At 43.8% G+C, this 21,633-nt stretch overlaps 2 protein-coding genes across 4 annotated transcripts in view; one reads left to right on the top strand and one right to left on the bottom strand.

Moving 5' to 3' along the window:
- The window catches only part of ASB2 (ankyrin repeat and SOCS box containing 2), a 48,547-nt gene extending 34,654 nt beyond the window's left edge, over window positions 1-13,893 (top strand). For all 3 annotated transcript variants that reach the window (XM_014249914.2, XM_005520169.3, XM_014249915.2), the window contains 3 exons: window positions 4,589-5,150; window positions 8,842-8,995; window positions 9,720-13,893. In XM_014249914.2, coding sequence (XP_014105389.2) covers window positions 4,589-5,150; window positions 8,842-8,995; window positions 9,720-9,856 — 853 coding nt within the window. In that variant the 3' untranslated portion in view covers window positions 9,857-13,893. The remainder of the gene's footprint in view (window positions 1-4,588; window positions 5,151-8,841; window positions 8,996-9,719) is intronic.
- A 2,338-nt stretch (window positions 13,894-16,231) lies between these two features.
- Window positions 16,232-17,104, bottom strand: FAM181A (family with sequence similarity 181 member A). The gene has a single exon (XM_005520170.1). It carries the CDS (start codon window positions 17,102-17,104, stop codon window positions 16,232-16,234), a length of 873 nt encoding a protein of 290 aa, XP_005520227.1.
- Window positions 17,105-21,633: the final 4,529 nt, after the last annotated feature.

The following is a 21,633-nucleotide window of genomic DNA, read 5'->3' as shown; positions in this document are numbered from 1 at the left end:
AGTGTGTTTAGAGGTTGGGATGGGATGGGGTGAGCAGGAATGTGGGGTGAAAGATTCCTTTTATTTTAACAAGACATCACTTATTACAGCTAAATAATATAATGTATCTTGGAAGTGGATTAAACTGCAGTCCTCAAAATATTCTTGAAATATAACAGAAAAAGTATTGGTGGGGAGTATTAGTCCCTAATAGCTTTTCCAGCATGGTTTGCAATCATTTTCCTACATGAATGTCCTGGTTTAGACCTGCTGTGATTCTTTTGCAAAAGCAGAAGATGGTGGATTTGTCTCTGGTGTGCTCAGGTTTTCATAACAATAATTCAGTTCCTGACAGCAAGAAGTGGTTAAGTGAATCTCTAGGGCATTAGTGAGATTGTCGCTAGAATATGGTGTTCAGTTCTGATATCCTTCCTCTCAGAAACCTTTCAGGAAATTGTAAAGGCTTCAGAAAAGAAGGACAAGAATTTCTCATGGTCTGGAAAATATATTTTAGTAGTGAGTGATTAAATAACTCTTAATTGTAACAGACAAATTCATAAAAAGACCCACTGCTTTCCTTCTGAAATTAAATGTGTTTGAGATAGAGCTGAGCATATTTTTTAAACAGGGAGAAAAGTAGTGGAAAAAATAAGCAGAAATCAGGTAGAATTACCAGTCCTCTGAAACAGATTTTTCTAGGAAAGTGACAAACTATAGTCTGTGACAAAGAATATCAGTTTAGAAGATGCTGTCTGGGGATCGGATGTTGCACTGTCATGTAAGTAATAACCTGGAACACTGCAGCATGCTTCTGATCCTGAACTCCATAGCATTTACTTCTGATCCTAGAGCAAGTTTTAGTTCCTGCTTTCAATCCCTCACTGCTGGAAGAGTGAGTGACCCACAGCTAATTTTTCATTGCAGTAACAGACCCCCTTGGTGACTGTAGAGGACTCTTCTGACTATCACAGTTTCTACAAAAATATTTCTACAACAGGGAAATGAGAGTCCAACTGCAGTGACTGTTTCTGGACAGGACAGCTATCTTTGCATAGAACTGCTCAAGTGGATTCCTGCATATTTCACAGCATCTGAGGAACAAAAGCTTTTAACTTCACTACACCTTCCCATAATGTTTTTCATTCTAGCATTTAGATTTGCTTGGGAATGTCAGTTAAGCTTCTCAAGTCACTTTGATAGACCTGAGGATATTAATCTTCTGTAGTTGGAGTAGGCCTGGTTCCTTGTACAAGCTGTGTATTCTAGAGGGCAGTGTCAACTTATGTAACATACATGGGTTTATACACTTACATCATGTGCATCCATACCCTGTATTTACTAACATAAGTATGATTCAAAATCTTCTCCAGGGTTTGAGTTATAAAGTAATTTTCTTGTGTGAGAGACAGAATTTAGCTTGAGCTGTTCACTTTCTAAAAAGTTTATTTGAAAGTACAGTAAATTGATCTGAATCCAATTTGTTTATAGATTATGGGCCAGGTCTCTGAATCTTTCCCTCCCCTCAGTAGTCTCACACTCTGACCTGAGAATAAATTTACATGGACACTCCACAACCTGAGTTCACCCATGGGTTATGAAAGCAAGGGTCTGATTCAGGGCTTGTGTCTATTATTCCCAACAACCAGCAGCACAAAGGAGACCAGAATTTAGTTAAAACTCTGCATTCCTTCACTTGTAAAAGACTGAGCACAAATTTTGTGCACAACTGCTGCAAACAAAGTAGAAAAAAAAGACAAAAGAAAAATATATTCTCTTATAAATATTTATCTAAATGACAAAACTTTAGCCTATTTGGCTGATCATTCTTAATTCCTCTGGTATTTAGTAAAATAACACCCTTCATGGTGACCTCTGTATTCCTGCAGATTTAATACGTAATTCTGCAGGAATTCCGCATTTCAACTTTTTTGCCAGAGCACGAAGGCTCCCTACCATCAAAAAGCCAAGAATGTGGTCCCAGGGCTCAGCCGTCAACTCTTGTTGCTTGGTGTTTGTTTATTTTAAATGACACCTTGTCAATACTGACCTGAAATTCATAAAGGTCATCTCATAAGCTGTAGTACAGTCACAAGCAATCATTTAACTCTTTCCCCCTTAGAACTGAGATGTTGAGAAGGGAAGACTATGAAGCATGGGCAGATTTACTAAGTGAGCACAAGTCAGTAAACTCCTGGCATGCTCACACTAAGGATGCTCTGCCTCTTCCTCCATATAACCTCTAACAAATAGAAAACACAGAAGCAGGTGTCAGGGATTAGGGAAATCTTGGTACTAGTTAAAAACTGTACATGAAGCTCATCCCTGTGACAGACATGGGATGTGGTCTGACTTCTCTGGCCTTGGCTGCCTTGAGTTGCATTCTCCCTCTAGAGAAACAGGGAATGTTCCAGTCACCATATTACTGATTTGACCCACTTAGCAGGGTGAGAAAGAGACACAGGTTCAAGCTACACAATTAAACCAATGAAAATTTGATGCTTCCTGCTTGTCATACCAAAATAAATGTGGGGTACAGGGACTGTAGGTACTGTGCTCCAGGACACTGCAGCATTGGGATGCAGAGCCTCAGCCCGGCACCCGTGCAGCGAGGTTCAGGTTCCCCTTGCAGACAGAAATGATGCAGTGCCTCTTTAACTCAGATGTGACGAGCTGGCTGAAGCACATATGCTGGAGGGAAAGAACAAAACAGACCCTTAAATCTTCAAAACATTTGATCATGGGATGAGTAATGCTGGTACTTGGCGTTGTGTCCTCACAGTGCTCTGTGCCCTTTTTGTTATTAGACTCTTACAGAACATTTGCTGAGGGTGGGAAGCTGCCAGCTCACCAGCACCCAAACCTCCTGCTCCCTGGCAAGTGTCACAGGGCTGGAAAATTAGTGTGGCCTCTTGGAGAAAAAAAAAGTGCTTAATTTCCCAAGATATTTACATAATTTAAAAAGCCTTTTTGTTTAAAAATGAGGTGTAGAAGTAACTTGGAGACATCAACAGTCCATCATGTAAATAGGAACATAATCCTGTAAAATGCTATGCATCTTCAACTCTAATTTCAGCTCCTGGGAGTGTTGGATCTTTCACAGGATCACAAGATCATCACAGACAAAGGTTTTACTGGCTTAGTTCATTATGTAAATATATGTTTGAGGGCCCAGTGTTGGGCCCAGCTATTGCAGTCAAGCTGAAGATATGCAGCATTTTAAAGGAGACACACTACATGGTAGGAAACTGAGCTTTGCATGTTTGTGTGCCACCAGGGCTGTTGACTGCTAGGTAGAGCAGTCTGCATGGGAGGAAAAGAGGCAGAGAGGGTGTGCTTGGCCTCCCAGCTTACACAAGTTCCTATTCAAGACATCCCCCCTCTACACAGATACTACAAAGGAAGTCTGGGCAGCTCCTGGCACAGCAGGCAGATTCGGGCTGGATGATCCCCAGGCTCTTTCTGAAAGTAGCTTGAGGTGACTTGTCCATATCTACAGAATCAACCTAGGGCCTTGGCTATATCACCCCTCTTTATGAGCAGGAAATGAAGGTCTAACCCTTAAGGTTGGTCATGCAGCTCCACTGACACCTGTGCAGATGAAAAATGATCATGGATTTGTGACTGCAGGGCTCCTGTGCATCATATATTTGAAATTCATGTTACATATTAGATCAGCTTTATTTATGTTGTTGTGTTTAAGGCCACATCACGCTTTCCAATAGCAACCCCTTATTACTGGGGTTTAGGACTTGGCTGCACATTTTTTCTCCCTCAGCTGAAACATGGAAACCAGCCTGAAAAGTATTTTACTTCTTTTTCTCCCTTTTACTAATTGTCTTTTTGGCTCCCCATGATTTGGGAAGGACATTGATAGCCCCATGAATTTGCTGTAGTCAAAAGCCGCACAGTGAAGGCCTACAGGATAGGGATCCATGCAGGGTAATAAGTGAATTGTAAAATCTAATAAGGAAAGCTTGGGAACCAAATCTGTAGTTCATCCTAGCTCAGACCTGTAGACATGGGGTTTCACCCCCTTACTGGTGTCAAGCCCATTACTGTGGCTGTGACCCACAAGACCTGCCAGCACTTTGTGTTGGCACCCTTCTCTGCTGAGCAGTAAAGCAAACCCTGTGAAGGGGAGATGTATTCTCTCTGCTGGCACCTCAGGCTGGAGGTTGTGCACCTCTTCCTCCAGTCCTACCCACAGCATGATGATGAAGGTGCAGAATATCTGGTAGTTCCTGGCTGGTTGTTGCCCTTTGGGCTTTGGAACCTAAGAGAAATAACAACAGGGTGGGTGAGTGCCAGCATGTCGTCTCTTCCACTGTAACTGCCCCTGTAGCTGCCATTATGTCACAGAAACTGGGTGATAATCTCAAAAAAATGTGTTCCTCCATGAAAGGGGAAGGTCACACATCTCACATTTTTGGCAAGGTAGGTGCACAGGGAGTTGCTGACAGGTTTGAGGTTTGCACTCTGGTTCCTATGAGCTGCTCCTGTGTCCAAGTTAGCAGGCTCTGCCTTACGAGTACAATCATAAAGCTATGATGTGCTGTAGTGCTGTAGATCCCCTGGAGTTCACTGCTGCTCACTGAGTCTGCTCCGGCAGGATTGTCTCCATGCTGATCCCTGTCACCAGCCGCACCCGTGTCAAGCGTAGTGGCATCAGCCCCCTGCACTTAGCGGCCGAACGCAACAATGACGATATCTTGGAAGAGCTGATAGACGCTGGCTACGAGGTCAACACTGCCCTCTCTGATGAACGGTCCTGCCTTTATGAGGACAGACGCACCACCCCACTCTATTTTGCTGTTTTTAACAATAATATCTACGCCACAGAGCTGCTGCTGCAAGCTGGAGCCAACCCCAATGTTGACCTCATTAACCCATTACTCATCTCCATCCGCCACGGCTGCCTGAAGACCATGAAACTGCTTCTTGACCATGGGGCAAACATTGATGCCTATATATCAAGTCATCCCACCACATTTCCAGCTACCATCATGTTTTCAATGAAGTACCTTTCCGTGCTGAAGTATCTCCTGGATCTGGGCTGTGATGCAGGTTCCTGTTTTGAGTGTCAGTACGGAAATGGCCCACACCCTGCATTAAATTACAGGCGGGAAAGACTTAATGATCCTCAGGTGACCAGAGAGCCAACTGTAGTACAGGTAAGCACAGCCTAGTCTACCTACAGGACTTCTGAGGATATGTCCTACCACTGGGTTTTGACAACATTAATGTATTTTTTCTTCCAACTTTTTTGTGAAATAAAATGCCATGATCCCTACTTTATTTACAGGAAAAAAAAAAAAAAAAGGTTCAATATGAGTCTTCAAACATTCCAAGGTGGTGTTCAATGACTGCAGGAAGGTAGGCAACAGGCACTATGGACATAGCTTGAATTTACAGTGAATTGTAGCCATCTTGACAGTCTTACCAACAGTTCTACAATACTCTTTTCTTCTGGACCTGAGGTGCCAGGACTGAGGCATGTTTTCCTGACAAACATATGGATGATAGAATATGGGCGGTAGAAACCTTTTTTAACTTGCCCTGTAGGATTTGTTTTGTCTGATACAGAAGGTTAGCTACTGGTTACATGAAAACAGTCTAGTGCTTCACTCTGTGAGGGCAAACTATTGAATGTGAGCAGCTACAACTTCTGCGTCTACTAGAAAAGTAGTCATGGAGAGAGAACATAAATTATTACATTAGCTGTGTGACTGAGTTATATTTGAAGTTTTCACAAGAGATTAGGAGATTTAGGTCCATGATTTCGTATTTTCAAAGCCACTTACAAGGCTTTAGATAGCTACACTTTATACATGTATCTTTGCAGTCCTTTCTAAAATGCAGCTGGGCTTAGCTTCCACTGGGCTAAAATGAGACTCTCAGTCCCTTAAAGGACTTTGTAGAATCTCAGATTATACTTCTTTTCTGATTTCTGTATGTTCTCTCCTTCCAATGTATCTCAAAACCTAATGCTCCACTCAAATTATGCTGTCTTTCAATACACTACACAGAAATGAAATCTCAACATGGAAGTTTTTCTATTTTGCAAAGAATTGGGAAAGAAATCAATCAGCTTCTATCTAGTTTAAGTGAAGGTTTGAGGGATCCCGAAGGTATAGTTACCAATATATGTTCTTTGGTGGTGGAAAGAAAAAAGAAAAAATAAAAAAATCCAAGGAAATATTGACCTTTTTATCAGTCCTGTCTTCCAAAAGACTTTACTCTGCAGTAACATATCTGGGGAAAAAAACCAAGCAAAATTAAAATCTTACAGAGAGAATTTTAAGTGTTCATTACAATAATCTCTCATCCTAAACAGGGCTTTATCTTCAAGAGTCTTTGTCACAACAAAACTCTTCCAGGATACCGTATTTTTTGTCAAAGAAAAATTTATAAACTATATAATCTCTAGTTCTCGATCTGTGATATGGTAGCACACTGAGTGAGTAAAGAGATGGAATTCCAAGGCAAACAGAGAGGGTTTGTCTGTGGCCCTCTATGGTATCCTGGCCATTCAAAACCAGTTCCTTCTGGATCTCACCTGGAACTATTGCCTAAGAAGATATCAGGTTATCAGGTCACTCACAAAGAATCATTGCCTCAAAGGTCACATCACATGAGGCAGAGATAGAAAAAACTCTATAAAATTTCATCTGTGCCCAGAGAGAAAGCAGTAAGGACAGATATGCACAGGAAAAAAAAAAAAAAGTAATCCCTTCCCTCTAATATTGTTTTTTATTTGCTTTTACTGCTAGGATTTTGGCTAATAAAAGTGAGGCTTGTGTGGTAGCTTCATGACATGTAGTTATGGTTTATATTCTGAAATACAGAGGACCTTATGAAACTACAGCCTTCTCCACACGAAGGATGTTTTTTTCTATATTCTTCCGTAAGATCACATAAGGATAATAAATCTGAATTATTGGTCTCTATAAAGGCTACAAACTACTGTAACTGGATTTGGAAAATGCACAAATATAAATCATCACTGATGCTACTAAATTAGTGTGTCCTGGAGAAAGTGAACACAGAAAAATGGTTGCTGACTCCCTTCCTGTTTCCAGAACTGTTGATCCCAGGAAGGTGGGGACAGACAGCAGTACCGTACTGCCACGAGAGGGCATTCGGGTTTCTGCCGAGAACACAGGCTCAGAGCGACCTTGTCCCTGAGTCAATCCCACTGCCTGGTCTTGCAGGTTGCATCGTTTTTCTTTATTTTCCTTCTTTTCCTGCAATGTGTTTTGAAACATGTTTATTCCAGAAGAGGTTTTTGTAAGCTGAGCTTGTGAACAGGGAGAGAAAAAGGCAGGCATGATCTCTGGCAGAGAGAAGAGAGCAAGATCCAGTGTTTTATGGCCCTACACATGTCTTCATTTCAGCTGCAAGGAGGTGGTAGAGCTGGTGCCCAGTCTGTGCTGCCCACGGGCGAGTGCATGGCAGTGACACACGCACTGGGGAGTGACAGCCAGACATACAAAACTGCACTTTCTATAAGCAGCCCAGGTAGGAAACTGTGGCTGTCCACCACCATCCTTCTGACATTACTGTCTCCAGTTGTCCTAGGAAACTTTACATGGTGATGTTCAGTGAAAAATAAGAGTCAGAAGTGTAGTGAACACCTCTGTGAATGTTCTCACCTTGAAGAAAATAACCTTATTTTCCACTGCTCTATTTTACTAGGTGAACTAATATAATTTCACTTCTGAATAAGAGTATCCACACAAGAGTATAATGATTAGGAGTTGAGTTAGGACTCATGCATGAATAATCAAATTTTATCTAGTTACAGGAATTTAAACTGAGAGAGCTTTAAGATGGCACATTTTCTTTCCTATTTGGTGTGGGCTTAGAAGGTGTTTGCAGACAGTCTGAGTGACTAAGCTGATGGATGGTGCTTCAGCCACCATCATTCAATAGGGTTCAGCCATGTGCCTGAGTTCTTACCCACTCAGCATGATTTAATTCATGTTAAATTTCCTGACTGCTTGCATGCAGATTACATCCACAGATATCTTCATCATATGCAGAACCCTAAAAGAGACAAATGAAACTGACTGGTATAATATACATATTTATGTTAAAGTGGGCAGATTTTTTTTTTTTTAAATTAGTCAGCTTAAAGCCAGGTCCTTAAGTTTATTCTTCACTATCTTCATAAGAAGCCCTCCATGCAATGGATTTGGGTACTCTGCAGCGTACACTGGAGACAGTAGAAAATTTGCATGATCTAGGACTGAGGACGGAAGGTGCCCCTCTATTAGGGCCAGGATAGTTCTCACATGAGTAAGTAAAATGGCCTGGAATTCATCTGAGCAGATTTCTCCAGACTTATTTCTAGTAAGATGTTTGCTCCCCCAAAGCTGCAGATACTAGCAGGTTCACAAGAAGCAGGAGGTGCTGCATTCTTCTGAATCTCCCTCTTTCCCTAAGATTCCTTTTTGCCTCTCAAAACTCCACCCAAGAAGGGAAAGGACCCAGCATTCTAGGTCACAAGGCCCTAGACTGCAGGGATCTTTCAGCAGCCGCTGACTAGCTTGGGGCAAAGTTTCTCTGCCCTTGCATTTCTGTGGAAGTTGGATCCTAGGACTTGTAAACAATTCAGCGTTATTCCATGCTCCAGAGCTAGGACTTTACCAGGGATTTGTGTCAAAGTGACTGCAAAGAGAGGTTCTACCCTCAGCTGGAAAAGAACAGGCTTCAGTTGAAGTTTTCTGAAAGGAAAGTGGCAATTGCCCTCACAGCTGGTAGAAGGGGGGTACCATCAGAGCTGTCAGGGCTATTGCAATTGCTGTTTCCACAAATGCATTTATGTCCCACTGATTGCAGTCAATCTGTTTTTCCTTGAAGTTTTGTGAAATGGTGTCTACTCCAGAGATAAGTCGCTGGGCTGGGCCGATCATTGACGTTCTTCTGGATTATGTGGGTAACGTGCAGCTCTGTTCCCGGCTCAAGGAGCATATTGACAGCTATGAGGACTGGGCTGTCATTAAAGAAAAAGCAGGTATGCTCTCCCAGAAGAGAATATGGCACAAATAGTCCCACTGTTGGATTCAAAACCTCAGTCACCATCTCCTCTTAGTATTCATCCCATAAACTTGAAAGGATTTCCCTGCTGTGACTGGCCAGGTATGAGGGTCAGAAATTTCTGGGGTGTCACTGGCCCTGTGGTGTGAAGTGCACACCAGCCATTTATCTGACCCACTGGGAATGAGCATAGCATTGCAGAAAGGCCCATTTGGATGTAGCTGGGGTTCTGTCAGATCAGGACAGGTAGGCAGCACAGCCATCTCCACAGCAGCCTAGCAGGCACCAGTGGCCTTTAAAACCATCATGAATATTCCACTCTCCTAATATCCATTCCCCCAGGAAAAAGTCTTTAATAGACCAGAATCAGTTTTCTGGCACCAAGATAAATTTGGTATCTATTGCATTATTTTCAGTGGGAAGGCTGAACACTTTGAAGTGGCTTGTTTAAATCCTCCTAGAAAGCCTATTGTTATGGCTGAGATGGGTACAGCACCCCATCCTCCAGCCCCACATCCTTCGCCATGTCATGCCTCAGAATAGATGTTCTATTCCAATCCCAGACATATTATCCCTTCATTACTGAAAAAAAAACCCTTTTTTTATTCTTCCTTCTCCCATTTTCCTCCTGCCCAAGCTGAGCTCAAGTCCCTCAAGTTAAAATCTATTCTGGTCATGTTTCTGACCCACCTATCTTTCAGAACCTCCACGACCTCTTTCCCATCTTTGCCGCATCAAGGTACGGAGCCTGGTTGGAAGAAACCGCATCAAACTCCTTAACACCCTGCCTCTCCCAGACAGACTGATCCGATATTTACAGCACGACTACTCACAGTGACCCCAAGCACACTGCATATGCAGCAGCGTCCTGGCGTGGCACCCGGCACCACCACCGTGGCACAGGTGCACACCGGGGAGGAATTGCTGCAGGCTTGGTCAAGCACCCTCCCATGACTAATCCAAGAGAAATGTCCTTTTGAAGCATGAGTGAGAAGAAAATGGAGGAGACAGTTAACACAAGAGACTGCTGTTAGGTTTTTCAAGAGAAAACACGATTCAGCTCAGACCTCAGTCTGAGAAGAAGAAGAAATGAGAGCCAACACTGACAAATGAGTAGTGCTGAAGCAAGTATCAGTGAGGAATTCAAAAGTGTCCTGAACCTGTGGTGGAGCATAGCACCCTTGCTGTGGTCACAACTCAGAACTTGTCAAGAATCAATGTATTTGGGAAAACAATCACATTGCCTTCACTGACTGAGATTTATATTGTAGTTTCTATTCTATTATCTGGATTTATGTGAAGTGTGTTGGTTGCTAATTCTCAGATATTTTGACACCACCTTGCTAGCACTTCTTTTTTTGTACTTTTCATTTTGAGTACTTGATTTCTGAACCTTCAAATCTCAGAAGATTTAATAGACTAAAATCCAGAAATGCTGAATCCTTTAAAAGTCAAGGAAAGGTTTATTTAAGGAGGTGGAAGAATTATATTTGCCCACAGTGAATACAGTTCATTTTGTATTTTATTTGCAATAGGAAGTAAGTGAAATTTTGCTTGAGAGAATTTCCTAGACTGGGGATTTGAAAGCAACCCTAAGCTCTTTTTTTTGGTGTAAATTAGAAGTAGCTGTACTGTAAACAGTAGGTTTATATTTTCATAAAGCTGGTGTCAGAACAGAACAAAGCCCTAGAGGAGCTGGAACAGAGAGTGATGTGAAGGAGAGAGGCAACACTGCTGAACCAACTTATTCTCTTCCTCCCCCAGAAGATCTTATCTCTACAAAACCCAGCCTCTCCAACCTCCTTGGACCTTTATGGCTGTAACAATACTATGATTGAAAGTAAAAGAAATTATTTCAAAATTATTGAATTCAAACTGCAAAATTTATGGAAATGAATACCCAGAATTAGGTTTCCAAATCTTTATTCAGCTGCCTAAACATTGCCAAGTTGCTTGACCAGGTGTTGTTCCACTTAAACCAGGGGAATCATATTCAGTATCAGATATTACTGAGGCAGAATAAATATCTCAGAATTTAGCCCTGAAATTTCTGATTTTGGAAGTTTGAAATATCTATTAGCTTCCTTTGACACTGATGAAAGTTATTATCTCAGCTTCTTTGAAAATAAGGTCACCTATTTACAGTTCAGATCCACAACTGATTTATGGCAACTTAACAAGTCACCATCTATCTGCTGAACCACTATAATTGTCCGTGAAATTCTTTTATTGAAGTTTTTAACAAGTCACATTCCCTCACAGCTGGGGAGGCCAGGGAGCCCATGAACAGTTATTGGCAGTGACTACAGATGACTTGACAGGTGTGACTTGCTGAACTGCTTTGATGAGTGCTTTATTCCTCACTAGGCACCTAAGAAAGAATAGAAGAAACTAAATTTGGAACTACATCTTTTCAGATCTTAAGCTAGCAGCACATTCCTCACCTTAGGTGACAGAGGAGCTGTGCCTAGTGTGTCTGGTGGGGTCTGCTGAGAGTCCCTATCAGGGACCTTACAGATCTGGTTTTGTTTGTATAGCATCTATGGAATATGATAGAAATCTAAGTAGGGAAAACACACTGCACTGAGTTTTATTTGTGTGGAGTTTTATACCTAAGCACAGGACTAAAGTGTGTTGCACAAATACAAGTAATACAATCTGTCTGGGCACACAGACTGTGATGGCTTTGTGTGAAATGTGTTCATCACTTGTGGGACAGGATGTGAGCAGAAAAAGGATTGCTTACAGGATTGCTTACTCTGTCATTGTCATGTCTACATTGCTGTTCCCTTTATAAATGCAAAAATTGAAAAACCAACAGAGTTTCAATTCACACTGAACAGTGATCTTGAAAAGCTTTGGAAAGTCAGGCGAGATTCCTCCACTGGTGAAGTTTCATCCATTAACTTCCTTTACTATCAGTTTAGGATCTCTCCGCACACTCTTCTGCAGTGCGGACAGGGAATTGGTTCAGGTTAGAAAAATATTGGATGGATAGAAAAGGATGGGGAACAAGAAATTGCTCTATCAGTTCTGCCAGTGAAGATCCTGTATTGGTAAGCAGTCTCTGGAGAGACAGAAAATCACCGTGGAGTTCATGCATCTCTCACTTTCTGGGGCTGAAAAACAAAGGTCTGGGTCTCACACTGATAGAAATCAAAAGTTCTTGAAATCAAGCAAGTGTAACAAAGCAGAGTTGTAGGGGGTGATGGATACAGATGGAGCTTGGTGGAGACCACTCCAGAGTTTGGTGTGCAGTGACAGCCCTGAAGAAGGTAGAAGGGTGGACAGGGTAGAAGGGTTCACAATCACCAAGTACATGTATAACTCCAGAAGTGGGATTTCATAACTGTCCCAAACTGGGAATTTCCCCTGAGCCAACATTTTTGTGTCTAGCAAGTCTAGCAAGTAGCAATTTCTTTTTATATCCTAGGAGAACCTGGAACTGTGTTTGAATGGGATAAATAAGGAAAGCCCATTTCTTCTTTCAACCAAGAGACTTTCACTTCTATTGGGAGACCCGTGTCCTGGTTGCTGTCAAGGATCTGTCCTGAGCAGAAGTCACTGAGGCAGAGAGCACTGGTCTGATGGGAACATAACACAGCTGTGGGAAGGATAAGTGCATGCCCTGCACAGAAACTGAGGTGAGAAGAGTCTGTTAGAGGGGGAGTCTAGTAATTACAATGTTATTAAATCCTTTCTGCTTCATCTTTAAAGCATACCTTCACACACTCAGTTTACATTTATTTTCACTGAAATGGAGCTCACTACCTCTCCACTCCAGTCACTGACATACTATTTTGTGCACAATACTGAATCTGCATGAATTCAATGTGCCTTTAATGCATCTACCTAGAAGTTACTGTGAAAAGAAAAATCTTCCAGAACCCAGGCAAGCCAGGCTTTGTAAGCAGATCAGTAATTCTAATTCAAGGTAAAGTGGCTTGTTTTACTGAGTGTGATAGTTAGACTCCTTCAGAGATGATGACTTTATGTGAAATGTTCGAGGAATATTTCATGACCAGGTTACTGTACATTTTTTTTACTGCAACATGTGCAATTCACTTGATGTTCTTCTGCACTTTTTTGATTTTTTTTAAATTTCATTTTGTATAAAAGTTTTTTTCATTTACCTCTCCCTTCCCATTATTTATAAAAGCTATTGTGTTTTTTAAAGTTTAAATCTGCACTGTTTTAGTAAATAGCAGCTCTCAAATGTTATGTTTCCATCTTTCAAACAAAGTATGAATAAACAAGTAGATTCTTAAGGACTATCAGCTGTCCCGAATAGCAACATCAACCACTGACCAGCCAAACACAAAAATATCCAGGAAAATTTGAATCAATCCAAGCTTGAACAATTAATCATTCTGTTGTTAATCTCAGGGATGAGAGAACAGTAAATATTGCTAGAGAGGAGGCAGAGTTGCTATTATTTGCAAACCTTTTGGAAAGTCTCACACATCCCCATTCAGGGATTTTGAATATACTTAACAATTGTCTTCTGTTCATTTGTGTTTTACTTCACTGCTGCTTCAGTTCAAAGCCCCAGCAAGGGCCACTGCTTGCCTTGGGCTGGGGTGGGGGGGAACTTCCATGTCACAAAGGATTTTGAAAAAGTAATATTAGTTTAAATCTGAGTGTAGGAGCATAAGTATTTGAGTCTGAGGTCATTTAGAATGGACTGTTTCAATCCTTCATCATAACTTTAAAACACTATTCTACTACATGGAAAATATGCAGCAATATACATTCAAATAATAAAGAGTTTTAAAGAAGGGAAAAAATAAAATTAAGAATTAAATATTCAAAAGATAGGTTGTAACTCTCATCTTTCTCTGGATTTCTTCAGAAATAAAATTTATACAGAGGCTATCCACTTTGCCAAGTATTCTGAATTTTTATAGAAATCCTTATTCTGGTGTGATCCACAGCACTATGAAATTTCCCTAAAGAACTCAAGGAGCAACACTTGAGCACAGCAACTACTGCAATGCCAGTAGTTCATTCCATGACCTGGTCTGGCCACCCAGATGCAAATCCAGACCAATGCCAAGGAGGCGGCTCTGCATTGATAGTACTGAAACAGATTTCAGCATCTGGCTACATCTGGATTACAGCAGAGCTACTTATGTGAGGAAAAAAAAACATTTCCATGTGAAAAAATTCCTTGCCTACAGGTCTGTAAATGAAAAGCCCTTGTTCTCCTACCTTTAACTTCAATGGATCTGGTTTCTGTTATTCTTCTTCTGGAGTTTCCTCATTGATTTTTTTCCAAAAAAGGGAAAGGCATTTAAGTATGTTCCTATCTTCAGTTCTGGATCAAGAGCTAACCTGATATCTTTAGCCCCTAGATTAGCTCTTAAGCACCTCATGCCTTGCATGTAGCTACGGGTATGTGCTACCAGAGACATTGCCTGCTCTCTCTCCTACATGTATAGTCTATACTAGCTTGATACATATCAAGTGCCATTGCAGGGAGAAAGCAATGAAATCCATCTCTATTTCTACAGTTCACCTGGACTACAAACACATTACAGACATTGTTTCCATAAAAGTGAACATTGGTGGGATATGTGAGGTTTGGGGAAAGAGTAAATAACTTCTAGCCTGGGAGTAGAATCACAGAATATTTTAAGTTGGGAGGGACTCACAAGGATCATCAAATCCAACTCTTAAGTGAATGGCATACAGGGATCAAATCCACAACCTTGGCATTATTAGCACCAGGCTCTAACCAACTGACCTAATGCCAGTGGTAGTTCATATCCAAATAAAAGTTGCAACGAGGTTATATAGTTCCAAGGCCATCAGAAGATACAAAATGATACTCTACAACTGCTTCAGATTATATTCTTTTTAATGACTGCAATGCACTCAAATGAAGTGTTTTCTGGTTTTCCCCTTGTAGACATACCAGGAGTCATAGAGAGCTATGGCAGTCAGAGACCAAACCAATCAAGGCCACTTTCTACTGAGTCCTGGGAGAAGTTCCCATTAGCTTCAGCAACAGCAGGTTCAAGCCCTGGGAGGTCATGGATGTCCTTTCTTTGTCCCTCTTTCCTCCCAAAATATACTGCTCTTGACCTCAGTGATTTACTGCAGTATAACCAAATAGATACAAACACCTGCAACCTTAAACATCTCATATCTCATGTTCTGTGCCTTAGTACCACTTTCTCCATGGGTTTAGAGAAACCTAACTTTAAAACACTTCTTAATAAATTTTTCAATGCCAATTTGTTAAAAAAATTAGGAAAATACTAGGCAAGACATTTACAGCCAGGTCTTGTGATATCATCTTAAAATCAGGCAAAATAAAAGATGTCTCTCAATCAGAAATCAAGGTAGTCCATTCTTTCCTTTTTCTTCCATCATACCTAATGGTTTTGAATTAAACTAATACAATTCCTCATTTATTATGTTGATGCAGGTCAGTGCCTGATGTGGAAATGCATCCTGCTTCCATTTGCACCAGCTTAGCACTAGCTAACATCCTAGCCCCAGAAGAATTACTTCTGATTTATATCAGTCCAAATAGGCAGATTTCAGCCCTCGTATCTCCCCACCAGTGGGGCAAAACTAAACAGAGTGTACTTGCAGAATCACCAAAATAAAATTACCTTCTTTCTTCCCTTATTTTTTTCTTTTAATTCTCTCAGTATTTACATACAACAAGAGTTTAAATCAATCACAAGTGGTTTCTATATCAAATACCATCCTTCCAGTCTCTTGCATGCAAAACGAAATGACCTGAATATCTTGACTTCTCTGGAATTACTTTAAAGTACAAAAAACTCTTTGAATGCATTTAATTTATTCCATTTCGCTGCTGCTGCCGCAGGGCAGCCCCAGAAAGATGTTCCCACGTGGAGGAGGTCTCGTAGGTGTTACAAGTGCGGCTATGAATGGCCCGCAGCCCCGCTCGCCGCGGCTCAGACAATGCCCATCGATGAAAGAGACCTGGTGTGCCTCATGCTGCATGCCACCGGCTTCGCAAGGTTTATTGCCGATTTGCCCCCATGTACGGAGGGGAGAGCGCAGCCCAAGTACCTTCCCAGCAGTTATTTATTCCCTCCAGCCCGCCCACGAGGCTGAGGGTGTGATCGCCGGCCTCCTTCCCCTGCCAGCGGCTCATGCCCGAAGGCTGACCGGGCGTTTCAAATCCCCCTCAGGAGCTGTCGTGTTCGGCATGACTCCGGCACCCGCCCCGCTAAAGATAGCCAAAAACATTGAAGATGGGTGGGGGGATGGCGGGCTTGGTGGGGATGGGTTTCAGAACCATGGGCCTGTAGAGTTTCTGTCCCGGCCCATCGGCCTCCTTGCAGAAGCGCGGCACCTCGGCCGGCAGCGGGGCCGCACTCTTCCGCCACAGCCCCAGCCCCGGGAAGGGCGACGGGGGCAGCGCTCCCGGGGGCTGGAACACGCCTGGCCCGGGGCAGGGGAAGGGGCAGCAGGTCCAAGTACCCACTCGGCCCGAGAGCGGCCCGGCGGGGTCCTTCTCCCCGGCATGTGGCGCAGTGTCAGGGGGGCTCTCCGGGCCCGCAGCGTCCGGGCTCCTCTTGCTTTTCTTCCCCTCATAGGGAGGAGGGTCTCTGGGGGCTTGGAGCCCCTCAGGGCTGGCAGGAAAGGCTCTGGCTGTCAGGCTCTGGGCCGGCCGCGGCTCTTCCCAGAAGGAGGCGGGGAGCTGTCGCTTCCTCATGGGCACCTGGTCCGGTCGGGCAGCCTCGGGCTTTTGTTCCTGCAAAACCCGGTCCCCGGTGAGGCTCTCCTCTGCCTCGGCTGTCTGCATCACCTTCTCGGCGGTAGCCCCGCCGTGGGAGCTGGGCTCGGGTGCCTCGGGCAGGGGGCCGCGGGCCCGGTCCTCTGCGCCCCTGCGCCAGCCGCACTCAGCGGGTTTGCTGGGGTGGTGACACCGTGGGATCCGTGAGTACTTCTGAGAAAACCGCTTGAGCTGCTTCTGCAAATATTTCCTGTGGTCAACTGACCGGCGGCAAGGAGCTGATTTATCCAGAGCCGCTTTGATGTCGCTCGAAGCCAGGTTAACGAAGTTCAGTAGAGTTTTTACCTCGCTGTCCGATGCCATCTCACTGAATGCACCGTGCAGAGTTTCCCATGAAAAGTTTCTAATCCTTCTTCAGACAAACCTTGGCAAACCTGCGAAACACGACAGGCAGACTTTTGAGCAAGAAGCTTTGGTTCAAACGGCACTAAGCAAATGGAGGGAGGGTAGGGGGACACGTCAAACTTCTCAACCACGCAAACAAGTTGTTGGTCAGCTCGCTTCCTCGCAGGGAAGCTGCTGTCTGTGCCCGCAGCCTACCGCCCCGCACTGCTGCCCCCGCACACACCGGCACGGGGAGCGGCTCACGGGGGCCGGCTCAGCTCCTAATCCTGTTAGAGAGCGCTCAGGTGGACAGGAGCCGGGGTGGCCGCCCTGGGAGCGAGCACCGACACTCACCCGGCGTGCGGCAGCTTTTCTCACCGGTGCTGCCGGCTGCGTCGCTGCGGAGGAGAGAGAGCCCCTTCCCCGCTAATCTCGTTAGGCAGGTTACACACCGCCAACCTCGGCGGAGGCAGCCAGGGCCCGCCAGTGTTTGGATGTAGTTTAGCAAGCACTTGAGCAAGCTGAATGAATATCGACTCCAGCGAGTTCGGGGCTCTCCCAGGCCAATCAGAAGCCACTTTGCCAAATACAAAGCATCCCAATCAGGCATCAGCCTCCCCTCCTTGCATTCTTTGCCATCACAAATTGTCTCCATGGGGACAGCCGCAGAAAGACAGCTAATAAATACAATCATTTCCCCATGATTTCTACCATTCTCCCTATCCTCTTCACCCCGATGGAAACCTTTCATTTAAAAATTACACAATCCAAAGCAAAAATGCTGAAGATCAGTCAGGAAAGTTTAGACACCCTTTCCTCTTCATTCTCCAAAGCTGTCTGGGGGCTGATACTAAACATGCTTCATTGGCACAGGACAATATAATATGGGGTCTGGACTAGCCTACTTTTAACCGTTCCCCATCACAGCTTTTTTTTTTTTTTTTTTTTTTTTAAGGGGAGGATGATGTCAGAAAAAGGTAGGAAAGGAACAAATCTCTAAAGAGATGTGCAGATATCCATGGAAAGGGAGCTTGAGCGCTCAAGAATCTTGTCTTTATGTTTGCCCCCTCAATTGAGTTACACAAAAGCTGAATTACCCATTCAAACTACCCGAACAAAAGGATGGAGTTGGATAGTACTCTTGCATCTGTAGTCAAACAGTTAGAGACTTAAATCGAGTCGTCATGATGGAGAAAGAGTTAGACAAAGCCCATAGAATTGCCATCAGCAAACATTTTCCTGTGTCATATTAGTGGGTCTCCATGACTCCCCCTGGCCTGGGGACAATAGCACAAGTTTGCACACTCGACTACTGTCACCCTGCCAACGCTGGCAAGGAGCAGAAACAGGACAATCCTTTAAGGGGAAAGCATGCCCGCTGCAGGGAAGGTAAGAAGAGAGGGAAGAAAAGGCGTGTGAAATGCTAATTGAGCTGCTTCCTTTATTGATCCAGAGTTATGCGAGCCCTCTGCCTTCTCGAAGGCTTGTCCCTAAGGGGTGACAATTACTTAAAAGCACAGTAAAACCTAGAGCTGGAGGAAAAGGAGAGCAGAAGAGCTGCCCTTGCTGTGCACTGATGACACAGAGCTGGCAGCAGCCTGTGTGCCAGCCAGCACCCACTGCCTCCCACAGCTGAAGAAGCTTTTCTCCTGCTTTCCAGTCCCCAGTACCCTGGGCATGGGAAGACTGGATAGGGACACAGGAGCTGTGCACCATCAACAGGGAGATACTGCCAGCTCTGAACCAAACACAGATGTGTGCTGGGGAAAGCAGGGACTGAAGTCCAAGACACTTTGCAAGTAAAATCTACTTTACTGACATGAAGCATCAAAGACCTGAGCACTGAGGGATGAAAACAGCCACATTTTACAACTATTTTACTGACCGTTGTTTTACTTTATTTCTATTTATCCAATTTTCATCAGAGGAAGCCAAGACTGAGACTTTGCCATTATATGAAAGTCTGGGCAGAGGCCCATCAGATGTCTCTTCAGGATCCCTGTATTGGTGCTCTTATCCCTATTCACACCTTTTCTCTCAGTCTAGCCTGAGCCACATATGGCGGTGCCCAGGCTGAGGTGTTTTTGGTCTAGGGAGACCCTGGGGTCAGGACATCCTGCAAGAGAATGTGCTGCAGAGCTGTTGGCATCACTGTGGGCTGTAACACGGTGTGTTACACTTGCAGGTGTGCCTCTTTCCTCCTAGTTAGTTTCTGTGTGGCCTGCACAGACACTTCTGTGTAGCTGAGGCTTCAGGGAGAGGTTTTGTCTAGTTTGTTCAACGAGATGCACTCCAAGGCATCATGTCCCTCTTTGCAGGAATAAATTGTGTCCTGTGCTTGAGCTTTCAAACTCAGCCTGGAACACCACATTTCATGGTGCAGTCTCCCACTAGAGGTAGTTGGTTTCCCAAGGCAGAAAAAGGGAGAGATAGATATGTGACAGGTGCCTGGGAGTCAAATATTACCTCAGTATATTAATGAACTATGTCCTCAGAGGCCCAGAAAACTTGTGCCATATATTATGAGATCTACATCCATTCATAGGGCTCCAGAGCCCTGGGCTGTGCTCTGGGCCTGAGGCTAGTGGGTTGGTTGCATTGAGGAGGGTGGATGTGACTTGCCTGCTTACTGGGGGATACCAGACTCGCACACCTCCAACACACTCACTGCAGAAGCCCTTTCCAAGCTCCTGCACTACAGCCATGCTCATCTTCTCCCGGAAGGATGCTCATACAGGATGTGGCTCCTTGGGCATCACATGGCAGAGGTGGAGGAGCTCCCCATGCCTTGGTATGCTCGCTGCTCCACCATCCTGTTCCCCTGCAGCTGGTAACAGTGGGGTGCCAGAGGGGAATGAACCAGCAAGCAGGATTTAAAAACCAGAGCAACCCACCCTCTCAAGGTCAGACTCAGGTTGAGCTGCACAGGGTTTTCTCTAAGAGGCCACCGGAGCCCTTTTGTTCCTCGCTGCTCTCACCATGTTCATCCCAATGTACATGTGAAAGGAACAATTAACAATAGGGCACTCCTCTATGAGGATCCAATACACTTTGAAGTGTCCACCAAGCAAAGGCTCAAGAATGATACATCATTTTCCACTGTGAGCATGTCAAACTAGTACAGCAATTGAAAAAATGTCTCCACATGCCTTCCCAGCATGCAGACAGGGACCAGCTGGAGAGCTACTTCATATCCGACATGTCACCTCCTGACAGCTGTCTTCTTGGGAATTTTTGGTATGTAAAGTTTTCTAACTCCTTTTTTTAAGTAAAGAACAAGAATAAATCTATTCACTTGAAAATTGCAGTCGGGCCTCTCCTAAAATGAAGTATTTCCTATGAGACTAAATGAAGAAGAGAGAAAAGAAGATTTTCTTGCAAAAAAATGCCTGCAATTTTTTTGAAAGTGTCACTAATTGTAAGCCATGTCAACTTTTAGTCACGTCTACACCAAAATCTCACAAAGTTTATTTCCAGGCTCAGGGGCCCATTCAGCAGAGGTATTCCAGCATTAGGTTATCCTGGACCATGTGAGCACACCCACTAACCAAAATGCACACCATTACCTGAGGCAGGGATCCCTCCCCCATAAGTGCCATGAGCATTTCAAATAGCAGGAACACCTAAATCATGCTGGTAAAGCAAAAGTCACCTCAGTGAACAACTGAGCAGTACAGAGATTATACAGAGGAGGAGAGAAGGAAAAATAAATTTCCATTGTTTTATAAATTTTTTAAACTATTTTTCCCCATTTGGGTGACAGTCCTGTTACTCCTTGCTGAGCCTAATGGATGTGGACTTTGAAGCAAAGAGAAAATAGGGCTCCAACTATTCTGAAATGTTAGACAGTTAACTGGAACATCTTAGATGGGCAAATGTGAATTGTCCCTTTTCTTTGTCCAGTCCACTATGGGCAGTTAAAAGCAAAGATAATTCAGTTGTGTGATCTGTTTTCACTCACCTGCTGCATCCTAAGCCTCTGCTTTGTCTTCACACTTGAAAAGGAGAGCCAAGGGCCTGAGGGGAGGTGATGATTCATGGTGAAACCAAAAGTACTGGCCTGGAGAAGAGTAGTATTGGAATGGAGGAAGACCACTAAACTCTTCCTTGGAGACCCTGATTTTAGATTGTATGTTGACAGAGACTGAAGTGAGAAGATGTTAATGATACACTGATGGCATAAAAATTGAAGATGTTACTTAGCATCATACTGCAAGAACTGGGTGACCTTAAAGGTGAATGCAAAGGATTGCAGTATCTTTGAGCCACACACCTCAGGAACTGATAGCAGGAATTTCTGTCACAAGGAAAAATGTCATTGTCTGTAAATGAGAAGGGAAATCAGGTAACAGGATAAAATGAATCTCTCTCCATCTAGTCTGACCTTCAAAGTGTGTAGAGGGGAGAGGGATGAAGGAGAAAGGTGGTGTGGTACTGATGGCACCCAAAATCCCAAGGATCCCAAACTGGCTTAGAGCCTTGCCCCAGCCTGGGATGGAAACTTATCC

The sequence above is a fragment of the Pseudopodoces humilis genome, chromosome 7, assembly GCF_049639895.1.
Source record: "Pseudopodoces humilis isolate 2021_Gansu_Grassland_sample_001 chromosome 7, ASM4963989v1, whole genome shotgun sequence".
NCBI lineage: Eukaryota > Metazoa > Chordata > Aves > Passeriformes > Paridae > Pseudopodoces > Pseudopodoces humilis.
The sequence above is the reverse complement of the archived record's forward strand: the minus strand, read 5'-3'. Positions and strand labels throughout refer to the sequence as shown.